A 22,406-nucleotide genomic window follows, 5' to 3' on the forward strand; every position below is an offset into this window, starting at 1 on the left:
TCACTCAAGACTGTGCTGTATGACTCCCCTTCCAGTACCACCAATCACCTTCAAAGTGTTTTCTGCGTTGTGTAGTACAAAATTAGGGCCAATTCACACCTGAATTGCACATGAAAATGGTCCACATTCCTGTGCGATTCCTGTGCAACTCACTGCATTTATTTGAATGGGCTAAAAACACCCTGAATCGCACTAAAAGTAGTGCATGCAGTAGACACACTGCACCAAAATGCAATATACTGCAGTGCATTTATGATCTGCGTTTGGGGTGTCGTTAAGAATATATTGACACCCACAGCAGATCTCACACCGAGTGCGTTTTGAACTCAGTGCGGGAATTGCGCACGGAACTAGGGTCTCCCACACTGTGTTCTAGTGTGAATGAGCCCTATTTTAAAGCACACGATGTACACTTAATTAAAGGTAAACTAAAGCCAATTTTTTTTGTAGGTGGGGGAAGACCTAACATTTCAAAGATTGTAACTGATGACTGTGTCTTGCTTGGGAAATTTCACTTTACTGCTTATCTCAATGATCACTGTCTCCGAAACAGGGACTCGGGGGTATTTCCCTAAGGGCTTGTTTACACTTGTTGATTAGTAACACACATTAAAGAGCCTACTGCTTTAACATGCATTTTTTATGTGTTTTTGATGCTTCTGTGAAGCCTTAATGAAACTTGAAAAATGCCCTATGTGTTGGTTTTTTTTTTTTCCAATACATTTCATACAAAGCAAATCTAACTCTGAGTAGGCACGCCTCTACTGCTGCAGGTGCGGTTAGGGAGTACAGTGATAGACAAGTATGGGTACTATTAAGAAAATGGCTTTGCAAGGGGCTTAAAGGCTTGTGTCAATGGCAGGTCAGAAGGAGCAAATGGCAATTTAGAATGGGACCACTACTCCACAACTATGACCAAAACATTTGACCTGGCCCCATTGACTTAAATAGCCGCATTAAATTAACTGCAGCCGTGATGTAAAGCATGTGAACAGCCCCCTCCAGTTTTTTTGCAGACTTTACTGACCCCTAGCCTCATATGTAAAAGAGGCCCTAGGGGAGGTGAAGTTTACTTTATGGTATTTTTGCATCACATAGTAAGTAGATTTGGTACTTCAATAGCCTGTAATACTGAAGGCTTTAGTTGTATATTAAATGGCATTTAACCACTTGACGACCAGCAACATTCTGGTATGTTGCTTCAAGTGTCATTTTTTTTTTTTAGAGCTGACTGTTGGCTGTCTTATAAAAGCAATCCTATCGGTTAACTAGTCACTGGACTGCTTTTTCAAGTAGCAGGAGGGGATGTCCACAATCCATGGCTTCATAGGGCTGTCTTGTCCCATCGGGAGTCCCATTCCACCAGCCGGCACTTCTACCAACCGATCATAGAGGCGAACAAAGACTGGAACCACTTTGTTCATCTCTATGATATAGGGAACCGGAAGCAATAACCTTACATCACTTCCCTGTTAACCTGGATGTAAACTGCGCCATTTTTAAAAATGAAAAGCATTTGATCACACCAATCTTAATGTGATCAAATGCTTTTAAGGGCAGAGGAGGAATCTGGGGTCTCTCCATAAAGAGTACCTGTCACATGCCTATTGATGTCACAAGGCATGTTTACATTCCCTGTGACAGCAATAAAAGTGATAAAAGAACAAAAAATTCAAGTGACAGTGTAAAAATTAAATAAATAAATAGTTAAAAAATAATAATTATAATTTAACCATACAGGAGGCTGTGTATATAGGGAGGAAGTTGTTCCTGGTTTTGTTACTGTCAAGTTGGGCATCCCATAATTCCTGTCCTCATCCAAGTTATTACCCCCAAATAAAACATAAAAACAAAGCTCAAGGACTGTTCCCTGTGTTTGGATGAAAGCTGAAGTTGTTGTGTGCAACAGTGGGGAACCCTGTCATCTGCTAGCCCTACGGGGATAGTGCCACATATAGCTAGTAGTAGGGGGTACATCTCCTAAGGGCAGTTTCTTTGTAGCACTTCAATCAATTAAATGCATGCAGCTTTCTCAGCAATATCTTGGGGAATAATATGCTTATTAACATTGTTTAATACAAAGAATCAGAAGTGTCAGCAGAGTTTTAAAAACAGCTTATTCTTGTAGAAAAATGTATTACATGTCTCTTATAAAAAAATTATAACATAAGACCTTACATACATGTCAGCACATTTTGTGAATGTTATTGCTGTTTCCTTTGGAGTGGGAAGATGAAGTGCGCTATCTCAGGGCATGTTTTGCTTACCATGTAAAACATTAATGACCTCTTCTTCTTCCTCTTTTGCCATTTCAGAGGTCAAAACCCAGCTGTTGCAGAATTTAATTTGCTGTTGAAAGCACATTCCCTGGAAACGTATGGCGTCGACCCTCATCCATGCAAGGTACCACAGCTGTTTCCAGTCCACTGTCTTTATACTGCTACTATCTGATCAGCAATTTCACACTTAAACGGTGTGACTGATGGAGTAATAGATTTTGAATAGATAAACATGTGCACTTGAAGTGTTAGAGCTATCTCTGTGTAGCTAATAAGATGTGTTCTATGCCATTTACTACACTATGTCCTACAAGGAAGTTAAGTGGTTTGTTGGTTGACACACCAAAATGTAATATGTGTGTGTGTGTGTTGAGTTTTTGGATCATTTTATCTCTTGTTACTTTCAGCTTTATGTATCAATGAGTTCTTTCAATTAACTGCTTGCCAACTGCCTCACTAAGCCCTTGTACACACGGTCGGAGATTCTGACAACCAAATCCATCGGATTTTGTCCGACGGATCATGTCCGAAACTGTTGCATACACACGGTCGGACAAAGTTGTTGGAAAATCCGACCGTTCGGAACGTGATGGCGTTATTTCGTTACGACGGGACTACGTTCAGGCTAGTAGCCAATAGCTTTGATGTAGGAATTTGATCTGAGCATGCGTGGCACTTTGTCCGATCGGAATTCTCTACACATGATCAGAGTATGTCCGATCGGAGCATTTTGTCGGAAAATATTTCCGGCAAGTTGGAAAATTTGGTCCGACGGATATTCCGACGGAAACAGTCCGATGTAGACCACACACAGTCGGAATATCCGACAAAACGCTCCGATCGGACACATTCCGTCGGAATCTCCGATCGTGTGTACAAGGGCCTAGAAGTACGTCGGCAAAGCAGCATCACTGTGCAGGATCACATACCTGATACATGATCCAGCCCTTCTGGGTAGGGGACGCCCGCACATGTGCACATTGGCTGTACTGCCATTAGTCACAGCACAAGCTGATCAGCGGGTGCATGGCAATGCTTGACCCCTAGCACCCACTGATCAGCTTTGTCATTCAGAGAAGAGAGCTCTGTGATGTAAAAACCACAGAGCTCCAAATAGTATCTGGGGTTCTGCAAAGCAGGGGAATGAAAACAGCAAGATCCAGTAGTGAAAGCACCACATAACACACACATTACACATTGTTAGATGTATATTTAACCCCTTAAGCGCCCAAGATGTTAACCCCTTCCCAGCCAGTGTCATTAATAGAGTGACAGTTTATAGCATTGATCACTGTATTAGTGTCAGTTAGTGTACCCCCCAGCCAGCATCAGCTAGTGTCAGATTGCCTGCCATACTATCACAGTCCCGCTATAAGTCGCTTATCACTGCCATTGCTAGTATAAAAAAAAAAGAAAAAAAAAATTCCAGTAACTATACCAGACGCTATAACTTTCATGCAAACCAGATAATATGCACTTAATGGGATTTTTTTTTTTTTACCAAAGACATGTAGCAGAATACATTTTGGCCTAAATTCATGGAGAATTTTTTTTTTAAATGTTATTGGATATCTTCTATAACAGAGATTAAAAATATTATTTTTTTCAACATTTTCCATAATTTTTCGTTTATATCGCTAAAAATAAAAAACCCAGTGGTGATCAAATACCACCAAAATAAAGCTCTATTTTTGTGTGAAAAACATGCGTACAGTGTTGCCTGACTGCTTAATTGTCAGTTAAAGTAGCGCAGTGCTTAATGGCAAAAAATGACCTGGCCATGAAGGGGGTAAAACCTTCCATGTCCGTATTGCCCTACAGCAACCAACCTTTTCTAAAATGTTCTTACTCTATCATCATGTTTAAGTGTGATTGGTTGCTACTGGGCAGTACAAACAGTTCTTGCCGTTGACAATGATGAATGAGAATTATTGTCCCTTGCACTATTGTCAGTGGTCAAAATAATTATTTGATCACCTGCAGATTTTGTAAGTTTGTCCACAAAGAAATAAAGGGTCTATCATTTTTATCATAGGTGTATTTTAAATGATAGAGACAGCATATCAACCAAAAATCTAGAAAAAAAACACAATACAAAAGTTAAAAATTGAGTTACAGTTCACTGAGTAAAATATGTATTTGATCCCCAAGCAAATCATGACTTAGTACTTGGTGGAAAAACCCCTGTTGGCAAGCACAGAGGTAAGACATTTCTTGTAGGTGATTACCAGGTTTGCACACATCTCAGGAAGGCTTTTGGTCCACTCTTCTTTACATATCTTCTTGGCTGTCGCTTGACAACTCAAAGTTTCAGCTCCCTCCATATATTTTTTTATAGGATTAAGGTCTGGGTCCTCTGGGTCTCTATGACCTTAATGTGCTTCTTCTGGAGCCACTCCTTTGTTGCCTTGGCGGTATGTTTTGGGTCATTGTTATGCTGGAAGACCCATCTACAACCCAGCTTCAGTGTTCTGCCTGAGGGAAAAAGGTTCTCAGCCAAGATTTTACAAGTCAGCCTGTACCTTTAGAAGAGAAACAGCCCCAAAGCATTATGTTTTCACCTCAGTGCTTGATTGAAGGGATGGTGTTATTAGTGTCATAGTCAGCATTTTTCTTCCTCCAAATACGGCCAGTCGAGTTATTGCCATAGAGCTTATTTTTGGTCTCATCTGACCACATAACTTTCTCCCAACCCTCCTCTGAATCATTTAGATGTTCATTGGCAAACTTCAGACACGATTGTACATGTGCCTTCTTGAGGAGGGGGACCTTCTGGGCACTGCAGGATTTCAATCCACAGCGGCGTATTGATTACCAATGGTTTGTTTGTTGACTGTGGTCCCAAGTGCCTTGAGATCATTCACAAGCTCCTCCCATGTAGTTCTGGTCTGATCCCTCACTTTTCTCATGATCATCTTTACCCCATGAGTTGAAATCTTGCATGGAGCTCCAGACTGAGGGTGATTGATGGTTATTTTGTATTTCTTCCATTTGCGAATATTCACTCCAACAGTTGTCTACTTCTAACCAGGCTTCTTGCTGATGGTCTTGTAGCCCATTCCAGCCTTGTGCAGGTCTACAATCTTATCTTGTCCCTGACATCCTTTGACAGCTCTTTGGTCTTGTCCATGATGGTGAGGTTTGATTGGAAGAAAGAGATTCTGTGGACAGGTGTCTTTTATACACATAATGAGTTGTCATTAGGAGCACCTTCTTAAATTGACAGGACTAATCTGTGTACCACATGAGCACATACTGTAGCCAGTCTGTGGGAGCCAGAATTATTGTTGGTTGGTCGGGGATCAAATTTATTTTACTCACTGAACTGCAATTCAATTTATATCATTTGTATGATGTGTTTTTTTTAATATTCTTTCTCTATCATTTAAAATACACTTATGATAACTATTATAGACCCTTTATTTCTTTGTAAGTGAGCAAACAATCGAATAATTATTTTCGCCACTGTATGCACAGATGCAGCTTTCATAGATATAGGTAACACATGTATTTTATGTCACAAAGATCTATGGTTTAAATAAATGACCCTACATGCACATTGCTTTGAGAAAAATATTGTGGTGCAGGCACATTACACTGCATTTGCTCATTGATACAATTCCTAAGTTTGGTTTGCAAGCGTACTGATGTTTACTAGGTTTGTTGATTATGAAACTGGCTCTTGTTAAACCCCGTATAACCTTTGTTGTTTTAAGGACTCAACAGGGACCACAACATTTCTAGGATTCACCGCCGCGGGGTTTGTCGTTTTCCAGGGAAATAAAAGGATACATCTAATAAGATGGTAATCACATTTCATGTTGCTGCTTATTACCTAATGACGTGCATTTCTGAAAAGTAAGCCACAAGAGAACTGTACAGGGATGATTTTAGAGAAGATATGCTTAGTTCTTTACACTGTGGTTTAAAAATTCCTCACATGGATTAAATATTTAATCTAAAAAAATCATATGAGACATATGAAACCAGAGAATACTCCCTCCTCCTCTTGCACTTGGGGTCCTTTTACCTTTTGTACACAGACTGCTACATACAGTAAATGAATGGGTGGTGTAAATGCTCGGATGGGTGGTGATTATGGTAATGCTCTTGTTTTGCAGTTTTGAGGTCCTCATTGTCATTCGGGGACTACACTTCCATAGAATGTTTAAGTTCCCCCTGTGTTTATTGGGCTTCTTCTCACATTCCAACACTATCTTGTTAAAGTGGCTGTAAACCCTTACATATACCCACTAAAGTGACTGGCCTCGGTGATACACAGAGACTAAACAAATCCCCCTATATAAATTGTACATGTTTATCTGTAGTCTCTACATCCAAAATCTAGAATATATAAGCTTGTCTGAGCTGTCAGAAAAAAAGGGGCGGAGAGCTGGAGTTACACTCTGCAGAGCTCTGTGAGGAGAGCTCTGAGAGATGATTGGAGGGAATGGACACCCCCCTTCACACAGCACGTAGGAACAGAGCTAAGGCTGTCAATAAGAGGGAGGTTCCCCTGTCTATATATTTCTCTTGGTGTTAGGAAAACTTGTTAGTGGGGAAGGTACAGGTTTAGGAGATATTCTTTTTACCTACAGGTAAAGTAGGTAGGTAAAAAGTAAAAAAAAAATACTATACTACCGCTTTAAAGTGTGAGAGTAGGCCAACAGAATAAATTGGAATTACAGCCCAAATAAAAAACAAACATTCAAGGATAAAAATGAAAAAGCAGCTTTTGCCACAATACCCACCTTCAGTTTGAAGTTATACCCACAGTCCTTCTTTTACATTACTATATGTCCTCAGATATTTGGGTTGAAGGATGCTCAGCACCACTTCCTTTGGGCATCATTTGTCATGGGCTTGCCCCCTGGATTGAGTTTAGAGAATTATAGCACTGTGCACATTGCTCACGTGTAGCTACATGAGCACTGTTAAGTACAGCATAAAAAGCCAATCCCGGAGAGGACCTATGAGGTCAGCAGACCAACCACAAGAGCCTAGGAGAAAAGGTCTATATATACTTTTTTTTATGTGTGTGTGTGTGTGTTGGGGGGGGGGGGGGGGGTGGATTCAAAGAAGAGGTTGCGATCCAATTGACGGAAACATTTTCAACATTTCACTTTGGCAGAAGTCGAATAAACAGTCGACTTTTGTCCAATGGGGAAGCCCACACACTGATCGGAAGTTGGCTGGAGCAGCTGAAATTTGATCAATGTATGGCCAGCTTCTAGCTCCATTTGTTAGAATCACAGTACTATAAAATTCAGTTAAGCCTAATTGGCTTACAGTTATACCCCTCCTTCTTCCAGACTGTATACTGATGTGGAGAAAGCTAGTACACAGATTGTGGTACTATTATTCACATGTATTTAATTACTTTGAATACAAAACTACATTAATAATAAAAAAAAATACACACACTAAATATGTCAGTTTTTTTGCAGATAGACTTGAAGGTTATTTGTGCCTTACACTAATATCTTTCCTTTTCTAGGCCAGACGTCTGCAAAATGAGATTTGATGGGAAGACATTTTATGTTGTTGTAATGCAGAAGGAGGTAGGAAAAATGTGGTTTATCATGCACACCAACAATCTCTCTTCTTATACTGATGTAAACTGTCTTTAAAACAAACCCTTTCAAAACAACATAGATAAAGGCAAGTTGCAGCTTTATAGCAGTGTAACTGTACAAACAGACAGATAATTTACCCACTAGAATAAACCCTTCACCTTATGCTGCGTACACACGACTGGACTTTCCGGCAGACTAGGTCCGACGGTCTTCTCCCCGGACTTTTCAGTGGAGTTCTGACGGACTTCCGAAGGAACGGGCTTGGCCACACACGAACGGACTAAGTCCGTTCAAAAGTCTGTTCGTTTTGAACGTGATGACGTAAGACGGGACTGAAAAAGGAAGTTAAATAGCCAGTAGCCAATAGCTTCCCTTGTGTCGTATTTGGTCCGTCAGACCAGCATACAGACAAACAGTTTTCCCAATAGGAATTGAGTAAGTCGGACAGATTTTAAACGTTCTATTTCTAGATCCGTCTGATTTTTATAATGAAAAATGATCGGATTAGCCCACACACGATCAGATCGTCTGACGGACTGATCCCGTCGGACCTAGTACACGACATTAAAGAAACCCAGCTCACTCTGCCTGTTCAGTAACTCCTTAAAAGCTTGAATAGGGCTGTACTTCTAGGTTCAAGGCTGTAAAAATTAGATGAGGCTGCTGCTGTCAGCAAAAGCCAAGTAAGCACCTGGGTAGAGGGTTCCTGCTTTGTTTAGGTTAGGGACTATGGTAAGTGTTTTTTTTTTCACCTGGGTAGAGGGTTCCTGCTTTGTTTAGGCTAGGGACTGTGGTAAGTGGGTTTTTTCACCCAGATAGAGGGTTCCTGCTTTGTTTAGGTTAGGGACTATGGTAAGTGTTTTCTTTTCACCTGGGTAGAGGGTTCCTGCTTTATTTAGGTTAGAGACTATGATAAGTGGGTTTTTCACCTAGGTAGAGGGTCTCTGCATTGTTTAGGTTAGGGACTATAGTAAGTGGGCTTTTTCACCTGGGTAGAGGGTTCCTACTTTGTTTACAATAGGGACTATGGTAAGAGTTTTTTTTTCACCTGGGTAGAGGGTTCCTGCTTTGTTTACTTTAGGGACTATGGTAAGTGGGTTTTTCACCTGGGTAGAGGGTTCTTGCTTTGTTTAGGTTAGGGACTATGGTAAGTGGGTTTTTTCACCTGTGTAGAGGGATCTGGCTTTGTTTAGGTTAGGGACTATGGTAAGTGGGGTTTTTCACCTGTGTAGAGGGTTCTTTCTTTGTTTAGGTTAGGGACTATGGTAAGTGGGTTTTTTCACCTGGGTAGAGTGTTCCTGCTTTGCTTAGGTTAGGGACTATGGTAAGTACATTTTTTCACCTGGGTAGAGGGTTCCTGCTTTGTTTAGGTTAGGGACTATGGTAAGTGTTTTTTTTCACCCGGGTAGAGGGTTCCTGCTTTGTTTAGGTTAGGGACTATGGTAAGTGTTTTTTCTTTTCACCTGGGTAGAGGGTTCCTGCTTTGTTAAGGTTAGAGACTATGGTAAGTGGGTTTTTCACCTAGGTAGAGGGTCTCTGCATTATTTAGGATAGGGACTATAGTAAGTGGGCTTTTTTCACCTGGGTAGAGGGTTCCTACTTTGTTTACTTTAGGAACTATGGTAAGTGGGGTTTTCACCTGGGTAGAGGGTTCTTGCTTTGTTTAGGTTAGGGACTATGGTAAGTGGGTTTTTCACCTGTGTAGAGGGTTCTTTCTTTGTTTAGGTTAGGGACTATGGTAAGTGGGTTTTTCACCTGGGTAGAGGGTTCCTGCTTTGTTTAGGTTAGGGACTATGGTAAGTGGGTTTTTCACCTGTGTAGAGGGTTCTTTCTTTGTTTAGGTTAGGGACTATGGTAAGTGGGTTTTTCACCTGGGTAGAGGGTTCCTGCTTTGTTTAGGTTAGGGACTATGTTAAGTGGGTTTTTTCACCTGAGTAGAGGGTTCCTGCTTTGCTTAGGTTAGGGACTATGGTAAGTGGGGTTTTCACCTGGGTAGAGGGTTCCTGCTTTGTTTACTTTAGGGACTATGGTAAGTGGGTTTTTCACCTGGGTAGAGGGTTCCTGCTTTGTTTACTTTAGGGACTATGGTAAGTGGGTTTTTCACATGGGTAGAGGGTTCCTGCTTTGTTTACTTTAGGGACTATGGTAAGTGGGTTTTTCACCTGTGTAGAGGGTTCTTTCTTTGTTTAGGTTAGGGACTATGTTAAGTGGGTTTTTTCACCTGGGTAGAGGGTTCCTGCTTTGCTTAGGTTAGGGACTATGGTAAGTACATTTTTTCACCTGGGTAGAGGGTTCCTGCTTTGTTTAGGTTAGGGACTATGGTAAGTGGGGTTTTCACCTGGGTAGAGGGTTCCTGCTTTGTTTACTTTAGGGACTATGGTAAGTGGGTTTTTCACCTGGGTAGAGGGTTCCTGCTTTGTTTACTTTAGGGACTATGGTAAGTGGGTTTTTCACCTGGGTAGAGGGTTCCTGCTTTGTTTACTTTAGGGACTATGGTAAGTGGGTTTTTCACCTGTGTAGAGGGTTCTTTCTTTGTTTAGGTTAGGGACTATGTTAAGTGGGTTTTTTCACCTGGGTAGAGGGTTCCTGCTTTGCTTAGGTTAGGGACTATGGTAAGTACATTTTTTCACCTGGGTAGAGGGTTCCTGCTTTGTTTAGGTTAGGGACTATGGTAAGTGGGTTTTTCACCTGGGTAGAGGGTTCCTGCTTTGTTTACTTTAGGGACTATGATAAGTGGGTTTTTCACCTGGGTAGAGGGCTCCTGCTTTGTTTAGGTTGGGGGCTATGATAAGTGTCTTTTTCTCACCTAGGTAGAGGGTTCCTGCTTTGTGTAGGTTAGAGACTATGGTAAATGTTTTTTTTTTAACCTGGTTAGAGGGTTCCGGCTTTGTTTAGGTTAGAGACTTTGGTAAGTGGGTTTTTTCATCTGTGTAGAGGGTTCCTGCTTTGCTTAGGTTAGGGACTATGGTAAGTGTTTTTTTTTTTTATATAAAGGTGCCTTTTAATTTGTTTTTACTTGCCTCTTAGTGCTAATAATGAACTGCCAAATTAACTCTAAAAATAAACCTTTTACATTTAATCCAACTTAACCTAACTTTTCACCCTTCAAGAATAAGTTTACCTTTTCAGACATTCAAACTTTTAAACCCATATCTAGGGTGTAACATGTTCTTGTTTCACTCTTCACCCCCTTACTGCCCTCTGTGTAACAGCAGGCGGGGGTCCCCACACCTGCTGTCAGATTTTGAAAATCGCCCGTGTAGCGCCAGCTCCTGAAGAGCATGCGCTATGTGTTTTTTCTATTTATAATTCCTAAAACCGCAGTTTGATTTTGGGCTTAATTATACCAAATTATGGTTTCAGTACCAATCTAGGTGGATTGCACTGGGTTCTGCTTGGCCACAGGTATCGCTGTCACTTCTGGCAAGTGTGAGAACATGTTTGGCTGGGCGCATTGAGTGCCATTTCTTTCTCGGAACCAGCCCAGTGGGAGTGTCCTCCTGCTGTGCATTCTGGGAGAGGGTACTTAAGGTACTGACATCACATGCTTCTGGGTTCCCGTCCAGAAGATATTTCTGTCTGTTTGGTCCTGGTCCTCCTGACCAGCCCCCGTGGCCCTCATGGCCTTGGGTGTGGATCCATCCAATTCTAAGTCTCGGGGCTGGCTAGCCTGAGGCAAAATAACTGGAGGGAAGATTCAAAGGTGGTCCGGTGCCGTCTCATCTGTGGAGAGGCCCAGCAACTGAGGAAGCAACCAGGGGAGGACTCTCCGGGAGAACCTCACGCATAAGGCTGGCTTCTCCGAAAGAGCCTGGAGGCTTAGTTTAAAGACATCAAGTGAATCTACACTTGTACGGTATCGCTTGACGGGCTGCAAGATACTGGTACTGTATGAGGGCTCTCTAAATTTGTCTACATCCGTCAGTTACTACAAGTGTTCTACAACAAGTCTGTGGCAGAGACTTTGTTCAAGTATCCTACATGCAAGTCTGTCGCAGAGGCTTTGCTTTATTCGAACACTCTATCGGCTGCTAGGCCTAGTGAGAGGAGGTCTATCCGGTAGCTGTGAGAATCCAGTTGTGAGTGGCAATTCTCTGGATTTCTATAGTGAGAGACTTCCTATCTTGAGCAGTTCCAAGAGTACCTGAGCTTTCTACCTAAACCCTCTATCCTTCATTGAGAGACTGTGTTTTGTATACCTTTTTTGCAAATAAAAATCCCAAAAGCGGATCCAGTGTCAGTTTCTGCAATCCTTTGGGCCATCTACCTCGGGAAACCCCTAGACGCATGCGAGGTCAAGCAGGTAACGGTAAGCCCAACAAAACCAGCCGCTCCTTTGGGGCTCCTTCGGGGGTCAGTGCTACACCCGCACAGCCACATTGTCCATTCACAGGAATCTGTGAATGAAAGCGGGACTTTTTCATTCACAGATTCCTGTGAATGGACAATGTGGCTGTGCGGGTGTAGCACTGACCCCCGAAGGAGCCCCAAAGGAGCGGCTGGTTTTGTTTAACCTAACCCTTACACTTTAAGGAAACATCCCCTTAAGTTACAGTCAATAGTAGATGACGCAAAGGATAGGAAATAGCTGAGTTCATGAGCCAAAGCAATAGATTGTTCTCAATGGTCATGACCATGAGGGCCGACTAAGCAAAAAGCCGCATTCAGAAGGCAGGTTCATGGAGATGTGAAGGAATGTCTGTACAAATGAAAACTAACAGAGCGCCACCCTAAGTGCAGCATATACAAAATCAAACATGTTTATTAGACAATTGGCAACTTACAAAATCGAAAAGAAAGTAGCGCTTGTCAGACCCTTCCCTCTTTCCTGCTTTTAACACTGATGTCACTCCCGGCCCATAACCACAGGAGTTCTGTAACTGAGTGTCCTGGAACACAGTGCACCATCTGTGGACGTCTTCCCTGTTTGATGCTCTGGATTGTCAAGATCCTTCCTTGTCCTGTGAACCTCCCATGGTGGGTCTGACAAGCCCTACTTTCTTCTCTATTTTGTAATTTGCCAATTGTCTAATAAACATGTTTGGTTTTGTATATGCTGCACTTACAATGACGCTCTGTGTTTGTTTTCCTTCACTGCCTGCCCTTAAAGTTAATCTGTGGCCAGGCTAAGAACATTCAGATATTTACATATTCTTAGCAAGTAGTAAATGGGCTTTAAAACAAGCTTTAACTGACTCACACAGCTTGAGGCACTGTTGAGCAAATCATCTTCAAAATTCACAAGAGAAACAGTAAAGCTGTCCAAGTCTTTCTCGCAGCAACTCGGCCCATCCTGCTTCCCTTCCTAGCAGTGACTTGGCAGCATCCTAAATCTCTCATGTAAATACAGAGCAGGAGCTCTGAGAAGGAGAGCAGGGGTAGCTGAGCTGCTAAAAGAATGTTTTGAATAACTTGTTTCTACTTTAAACGTGTAGAATAATTTGTCCCACAGTGCATAAAGCTACAGAGGTCAGCAATGGTATGTTTTAAAGCTCATTCCATGCTTGTTTATAATGTCCAAATATTTGACTATCCATAGCTTGACCACAGGTTCACTTTAAAGAGGAAATTTACCCAGGTCATCAATTAGACAATAATAGCACATTTTCTATTGTTACATGGCAAAGTATAAACAACTATTTATCACCAACAGCAAACTTTTATTTCTCTGCATATTTCAGTGTATTTTTCCTCACTGCTGTACTCTTGGTGGCCGTTTGCAGTAATGGCAGAGGATTTCCTCTCCCTTTCCATCCTGGAACTCTTTGCGGCCACTTCCCCCATGTCACACAGGGAGAGCCCGTACCTACTGAAATATGTGCTGCTGATATCTCAGGAGTCTGTGGGCAGTACATGCTATGTCATTCTCACCTGGGGGGGGGGGGGGGGGCAACAAGATATGTTTAAATGTTATTTATAACAAAGCAAATATTTTATATCCAGTTATCATAAAGGAGGGTTAGCAATGAAGATTGTTGAATGGATAATGTTATAAATCAGAGTGAAGGTCTACTTTAACACTATTCCTCCTACTGATAACAATGATGGGACACTATTCCTCCCACTGTTGCCAATGCTGGGACACTATTCCTCCCACTGATACCAATGACGGGAAACTCTTCCTCCCACTGATACCAATGATGGGACACTATTCCTCCCACTAATACCAATGATGGGAAACTCTTCCTCCCACTGATACCAATGATGGGACAATATTACTCCCACTGATACCAATGATGGGAAACTCTTCCTCCCACTGATAGCAATGACAGGACACTATTCTTCCTACTGATAACAATGATGGGAAACTCTTCTTCCCACTGATGCCAATGATGGGACACTCTTCCACCCACTGATACCAATGATGGGACAATATTACTCCCACTGATACCAATGATGGGAAACTCTTCCTCCCACTGATAGCAATGACAGGACACTATTCTTCCTACTGATAACAATGATGGGAAACTCTTCTTCCCACTGATGCCAATGATGGGACACTCTTCCACCCACTGATACCAATGCTGGGACACTATTCCTCCCACTGATACCAATGATGGGACACTATTCCCACACTGATACCAATGATGGGAAACTCTTCCTCCCACTGATACCAATGCTGGGACACTATTCCACCCACTGATACCAATGCTGGGACACTATTCCTCCCACTGATACCAATGATGGGACACTATTCCTCCCACTGATACCAATGATAGGAAACTCTTCCTCCCACCGATACCAATGACGGGACATTATTCCTCTCACTGATACCAATAATGGGAAATTGATCCTCCTACTGATACAAATGATGGGGCACTATATCGTCCAATGATGGGGCACTATACCTCCCAGTGATTACAGGTGCTATTTATTTTCTTTTACTCCCACCACCAAGCCTGTGGTATTGTTTACTGATGCAGGGACATTTTTTTACCCCTACTAGCCACAGCCCAGTCATCATATCCGTTTTTTTTTTTAGAAAGTTTGGAGACCTCTAACCTAAAATATTGGGCTGATATTTACATTATTGGAAAATACTTACCTTGCACCTGTGCAAGTTAGCATTTGTCTTTGCTAAAAATAATGGTGTATATTGGCACCAAAAGATTTGTACTTCATTGCTAGATCTATAAAAGAGGGAAAAGCATCTATGTTATGTTCAGACTCTGCAAGAATTTAGTGTTCTCTTCTTCCTAAATAGGACCCAAAAACAGGGTTACAACACTGACCAAGCTACAAGACTATCAATATTGTGATACAGTGCTACCAGACCCTGCAGGTCTGTGTTACCAGCGGCAGTGATGTCACTGACATGCTTGGTAGGGCTAATAAGGGACAATAGGCTAAGTTAACTAATAAGGATGAGGTCATTTAATTTCACTTCTTATTATTTTATGATAATTTGCTCCTACACATTTTTAATATGCAAATATAAATATCACTCATCCTGCCTCTCTGGCTTTGGTACCAAACAATTATACACTTTCTGATTTCACTAGCTACATGCATGTTCTCTGTCATGCAAAGAACATGCATGTCATTATTTGTCATGATATATATTTATATTATGACATATAATGACAATATGCATAAGATTATAGAGCAGAAAGATTGTTTAGTAAAGAAATAATTGAACAAGTATATACATAGTTTGACAAAAATGATAATTAAGACTAAACAAGTGCACATTAAGGCTGATTAAGGCTGAGTTCACACATATGCAATGCCAGACATTGTTATTCACACCGCATTGCTGTGCACATCACATGCGATGTCTGTGCAATGCGTGTTCAGCCATACAGTTTGTATAGCTGTAATCGCATTGCATTCGCACCAACATTTTTTCGTCCTCACTGAAATCAGATCACATGGGTGTTCCCACCCATGCAATCTGATTCCACAGTTCTCACTGCATTCTGCTGCGTTCTGTGAACCGATCTGGGGATTACCTGTTTATTGGCAACTGCAGCAGTTCGTAGAGAGCCGTGTGAACTGCATGCAAGTTAGATGCAATGTGGGAACCTGCACAAGAATTGCGCTGGGTCCCGCATCGCATTAGTGTGAACTGAGACTTATTGTGTGTTGAGATTAAAGGGGCAAGTGTTGACCATTGTAAGCAGTGTTGCCATTCATTCTCTGGCTGCACATGAAAACTGACAGCTGAAATCTGATTGGTTGCTACAGACATCTTCACTGATCATTTTGTCATTTTCTGTAAACCAGGCTTACAAAGAAATAAAATATTGTTATAATTTATTAGGACACCACAGAGGAATTCATTACAACTGTGCAAGCATAGGGCCTTGCTGTGGCAGCAGGTCTGTTTGTTCAGCTCTTGTAATCATACACCTGTACAAACAGGCTGCTTGTATATTACATCCTGATGAATGAATATTGCAGGACTCATGTCAGTGTGTGAACTGCTGGGCAAATATAAAGACCTGAATTTTAATATTAGTAGATCAAAATTTTCTGTAGTAGTGGAGGTCGAGGTAGTGATTTGCTGAATTAACTTTTCCTTTAAGGTGTACTTAATCTGTTTTATCAAAGAATCCAATATTTTCTTAGTGTGCACATTAAAGCCCCACACACACTATCAGATTTTCTGCTGATTTTTGTCTTCAGATTTACCAAAACCATGTAGTGCAAGGGCCTGCCTGATTGCATACACATTGAAACTCCTAAGGTTTGACGTCATATTATATGGTTTTGGTAAATCTGAAGACAAAAGTCAGCAGAAAATCTGATAGTGTGTATGGGTCTATAGAGTTTACACTTGTGTATTAAACAGAATTATTTATTTGATTTTAGAATTGTGTAAAATCTATGTCTCATATCCTAACTGCAAATTGATCTGTCTTTCTATGATCTCCAGAAGAAAACTGTTTTAACCTACCATACCTCAACACCAGCCGCCTGCAAACATCTCTGGAAATGTGGTGTCGAAAATCAGGCCTTTTACAAGTGAGTACAGCATATTCTGGAAAATGATATAACTGTAATTGGGCATCCAGAAACATACAGTGGGTATAGAAAAGAATCGCCCCCTATTAAAATAATCACATTTTGTTGCTTTGCAGCCTGAAATGAAGACAGACATGGTTTTTGTTTTATCCAGCTATATTTACTCTGTGCAACTTATAACATCCACATGAAAGATATAACATCAACAGAAAAACAAAAAAAGAATCACTGATTTGGTAAAAGGACCACCCCCTCCTAAAAATGACTTGTAAACTCAATCAGGTATAGCTAATCACCTTCTCAATGGCACGCAAAGCCATTTGACTTTCAACTGTGATTAGCTGTGGTCATTTTGATTGGCTCAGCATGGAAATAGCTTTCTTGGAGCATTTCAGTCCCTGTTAGTGCAACTGAAGTAAGCAATGAACTATACGTGGCAAGGCACTTGCAAAAGATCTCCAGGATAAAATGCGGGCAGGCACAAGTCAGGAGATGGATACAAACACATTCCAAAGCCTTTATCAATGCCTAGAAGCGCAATGAAGTCTTTTATTAAAAAGTGGAAAGTATTTGGTACAACACAGACCTTCTTTGGATCAGGACATCACTCCAAACTGGATGAAAGTGCCAGGAGGAAACTGGTCAGAGGAGCTACAAAGAGGCCTACAGTAACTCACATTTTACAACAATATTACAAATTCTCCACAAATTTTGTTTGTATGGGAGGGTTGCAAAAAAAAAAAAAAATAATTCCTCAAGAAAGGCCACATACAGTCATGACTAGGCTCTGCCAAAATGCACCTTGAAGATTCTGAGGCCACATGGGAAAAAAGGGAGATGAGAATAAAATTGAAATATTTGACCTAACACCAAACCATATGTCTGGCGGAAATCCAGTAGAGCTCACATATAAATAACGCCATTCCTACAGTAAAGCATGGAGGTGGCAATATCTTGTTATGGGGGTGTTTCTCTGCAGCGGGGACTGGAGCACTTGTCAGGATAGAAGGAAAAATGGATGGAAAATTTAGAAAAATCTGCTGCCTTCTGCCAGAAAACTGTCAATGGAAAGAAGGTTTACCTTTCAACATGACAATGACCCAAAGCATGCAGCAAAAATGACTATACAGTGGTTAAAGGAGAAAAAATGAATGTTCTTGCATGGCCTAGTCAGTGCCCAGTCTCAAACCCCATTGAAAACCTGTGGAATGACTTGAAGACTGCAGTTCACAAACGGCCACCTTTAAATTTAACTGAACTTGAGCAATTTTGCTAAAAAAATTAGTGGGCAAATATTGCAAAATCTAGATGTGCAAAGTTAGTAGAGACATATCCCAACAGACTAAAGGCTGTAATTAAACCAATGGTTCACAAGAGGGGTGGTCCTTTTTCCAACTCTGATTCTGTTTTTTCTTTATTTTTTCTGACATGTTGGTGTTATATATTTCACTTGGATGTTATAAGTGGCACTGAGTAAATACAGCTGGATAAAACTGTGTCTGTCTTCATTTTAGGTTTCAAAGCAACAAAATGAGATTATTTTAAAGGGAGTGATTCTTTTCTATGCCCACTGTATGTATCATAGGAAAAGAGAAATGGATCATTTTCCTTTGTAACGCAGTATATGTCTGCTCGCGCTAATATGTTTTATTTAATATTAATACCAATCATTACTGAATTAACAACTCCCGTGAATGACTGGAGAGAAGGAGAAGAAAGGATGTTGCCCATAACACATGTTTAACTTTTAACTTCTGAATTTAGAACTTGCTGTAGAAAAATGAAGAAAGAACTTGAATCGGTTGCTATGTTTGCATCTTCCCACCTGTGTGGGAATTTAAAACCACTCCCTGCCTTTTCTACCAAAACGTTAAGACCGAAATTTTAATAATAATGTTGAGATGTTCTGTATGTAGAAAGTTTATTGCTAAATAGCTTGTTCAGTTTTTAGTGGCAAAGTACTAACTCTTCTTAAATCACTGTACTTGATGATGCCAGAGGTCCTGCAACCACTGGAGCATAGGGGAGAAGAGTCTGCTTACGGATCTAGCAGAGCAGTGTGGGAGTGGAGGAGTAGTTAAGCAAAATTGCTTTTTTTGCTAGCACTTAACTCTTTCAGTGCGGAGGCAGCCCCACTGCAAGAGAGAATTTTTATTTCCCCTAGATTTCAGCTTTAAATCATTTTAACCACTTCACGACCAGCGCACGACGTGGTACGTCGACAGAATGGCACGGGCAGGCATATTGGCGTACAGGTACGTCCAATATTCAATGCCGCGCTGGTCGGGACCCCCGTGAGTCCGGTCGCGGGATCCGCGGACTCGATCGCCGCGGGCATCCCCACGATCGTCTCACGGAGCGGCCGAATGGAGGAAATGCTGTGTAAACAACATTTCTCCATTCTGCCTAGCAACTAGTGACGCTGATCTCTGCTCCATGTGATTGGAGCAGAGATCAGTGTTCACTAAATGAAAGCCCAACCCCCCCACAGTTAGTAACACACCCCTAGGAACACTTAACCCCTACACTGCCACCCACTGGTTAACCCTTTCACTGCCAGTGTCATTTACACAGGAATCACTGCATTTATATAGCAGTGATTACTGTATAAATGACAATGGTCCCAAAAATGTGTCAAAAATGTCCGATGGGTCCCCCACAATGTCGCAGTCACAATAAAAATCGCTGATCGCCGCCATTACTAGTAAAAAAAAAATAATAAAAAATTATTAATAAAAATGCTATAAAACTATCCCTATTTTGTAAACGCTATAACTTTTGCGCAAACCAATCAATAATCGCTTATTGCGATTTTTTTTACCAAAAATATGTAGAAGAATACGTATCGGCCTAAACTGAGGGAAAAAAATGTTTTTTTATATATTTTTGGGGGATATTTATTATAACAAAAAGTAAAAAATAATGCGTTTTTTTCAAAATTGTCGCTCTATTTTTGTTTATAGCGCAAAAAATAAAAACTGCAGGGGTGATCAAATACCACCAAAAGAAAGCTCTATTTGTGGGAAAAAAAGGACGCCAATTTTGTTTTGGAGCCACGTCGCACGACGGCGCAATTGTCAGTTAAAGCGACGCAGTGCCGAATCGCAAAAAGTGGTCTGGTCTTTGACCAGCAAAATGGTCCGATCTGCAAGTGGTTAAATGAAAAAGAATGACATCCAAATATTTTGGGTTGAGCTAGCTTAGGGGGTCGCATTTGTTACTACAACTCATATTCAGCAGGTATTCTTCATTGTTTATCTTTGTCTTCAATCTTTAGGTATGCAAAATCCAGCCAAGTAAAGACAATGACAAGCAGCAATATATTTTTTAAAGGGAGTCGATATCGATACTGGTAAGTGTTTTGTGTGATTTCATAAATAGACAGCCCTTCCATTTTCCATTTCCTTATAATTATTCTCAAGCTACATTTCTATAAAAGTCTACACTGGGTCTTTCTGTTTTTTTATTGTCATGCTTACCTCCATCTGATTTCTTCAGTCATATTCAGTTCTAGTAAAGCCAATGAATTTATTGTGTAATCTATCACACTTTACTTTAATAAATGATCAAACATCAAAGTTTTTACTATCACAGCTTTACCACGGTATCCATAACCTTGAGCAATACACATCAGAGGGTTGCTTGGCAAGAGTGCAAATTACAATTTGGTCACTAGATGGCAGCAGATTGTTTTCTGCTACTCTTCTGAGTCACACAACCAGTCAGGGGACACCATTATTTCTTGTTTCAGCTTTGCAGCTTTCTGTGTCATCTGCCTGCTCACTGGACAATAAATCAGCAGTGTGATGGAGATGAAACAGGAAATGGTTATGCAGTGTGGCAAAGGTGAAAATATTGAACATATTTTTGAAAGGTAAACTTGTTCGTATGTATTTACAGTATTTTGGCGATCTACACATATATGTCCCTTATTCTGAGTACCAATTGTGTTAACATTGAAAGCAAATATTATTATTATTGCTTGCAGAGATTTTCTTGCAGATCATGAATATCCCTGAAGTTTTTGAAGGATCATTCCTTTTTCTCCATTGAAAAAGGTGTGCGCTGAAAAGTAGGCATCCATTTAATGCAGTTGCTGTGTTGTGGCATATGGACATTGATGATAGATAGATCCTTCATCTCTAGTCCGTATTGGGACTTTTAGGGTTGGTGTTCTTGAGGTAAGGTTATCGAATTCAAGCAACACTAAGGCCCATAGATGGGTTGAAAAAAAACAAACAGATTTTTCCAACCACACAAGGGAGGTGGATGGAAGAATACTCCCGCTGTTCTATTGTATTCCAACAGCCGCGACTTCTTCTGTCAGAATACACTGATCAGCGCTGCAGCCGATTGACTGCAGCTGCTGATTGAATGAAAATTTTCCAACATTCTCGTTCAACAGAAGTCGATGTAACAGTTAGGAATGGCCATAAGTACAGTAGATTGAAATTTGTTTCTGCTGAACCAGACGGATTTCGATCAGCTATGGCCAGCTTAACAGAACAACTAAGACTTTAATAAGGATAACTCACTTAATATATATTGACACTTACATAGTGAAAGCCCAACTCCGGGAAACATAAAAATTATACTTTGCAATGGGGCTGCACTACAGTGCAGGTGTTATATGCTCATTTAGGTCTAGGGGACAAGAAAAGACAATGTACTTTTCCAATTCTCCTCCGTGGTGCTGGATCAGTCCCGGCAGCGTTTTCCCCCAATGCCCCAGCAGTCTAAGGTCCTGATGTAATCAAGACCAACGCAGGGTGCATACCCCTGCACTGGACATGATGATGCCAAGGGACAGTCCACTGCCAGAGAATAGGGGAGCGCATCTGCTAGAGGAGCAGAGGATCAGGTAAGTTAAAGTGCAGAAAATCTCCCTTAGACCAGTGGTCACCAACCCTGTCCTTGGGGCCCACTAACAGGCCAGGTTTGCAAGATAACTGATATACATCACAGGTGATATAATTTGCTGCTCAGTGATTGCAGTATTATAGTCTGCATCTCCCCAAGGTAATACATAAAACCTGGCCTGTTAGTGGGCCCTGAGGACAGGGTTGATGACCACTGCCCTAGACTAAACAAACAGGTAACCTTGCAGTGCGGGCACAGCCCCACTGCAACATATGATTTTTAAGTATCCCAGAGTTGCTGTTTAAAGAGGGTTTTACACTATTGTAGGAAACCCAGTAAGTACTCTCCCTTGCTGTTGCCTGTTTTGCAGCTAAAAGTATTTCATTATCATTGGCTACCTACAGTTATCAGCATCTGAGTGTGAGAAATGTGTTGTATTTAGGACAATTCTTACATGGACAGCGGTCAGTGTCTAAATATATTCACTGCTCATTCTAATTTATACTAAGCCTTACCAAGGCAGGCAGGGCCACTGATAGGGGAGGACCACCGATCCTCCTGTAGGGGGCACGGGGAAACAGAGGGGCACAGATAGTAAGGGGTGCAGCGGGCAGGTGGTAGCAAAAGCAGAGCAGTGCCCTGCACGGCTCCCCCCCTCTCCCTCCCACGGCTTTCAGATGGTGGAGGGGGAGGCACACACCAGTGTAACAAATCAATAGCGCTG

The 22,406-nt window shown here is 41.3% G+C and overlaps 1 protein-coding gene across 2 annotated transcripts in view; it reads left to right on the forward strand.

Annotated features, from left to right (window-relative positions):
• The window catches only part of FRMD3 (FERM domain containing 3), a 300,454-nt gene that overhangs the window by 243,284 nt on the left and 34,764 nt on the right, over positions 1-22,406 (forward strand). For both annotated transcript variants that reach the window (XM_077474871.1, XM_077474872.1), the window contains 5 exons: positions 2,316-2,403; positions 5,996-6,084; positions 7,777-7,840; positions 16,734-16,822; positions 20,100-20,174. In XM_077474871.1, the coding sequence (XP_077330997.1) occupies positions 2,316-2,403; positions 5,996-6,084; positions 7,777-7,840; positions 16,734-16,822; positions 20,100-20,174 (405 nt within the window). The remainder of the gene's footprint in view (positions 1-2,315; positions 2,404-5,995; positions 6,085-7,776; positions 7,841-16,733; positions 16,823-20,099; positions 20,175-22,406) is intronic.

This window comes from Lithobates pipiens, unplaced genomic scaffold (genome assembly GCF_037356315.1).
Source record: "Lithobates pipiens isolate NorthernLeopardFrog02 unplaced genomic scaffold, aLitPip1_a1.2 Scaffold_13, whole genome shotgun sequence".
Classification (NCBI taxonomy): domain Eukaryota; kingdom Metazoa; phylum Chordata; class Amphibia; order Anura; family Ranidae; genus Lithobates; species Lithobates pipiens.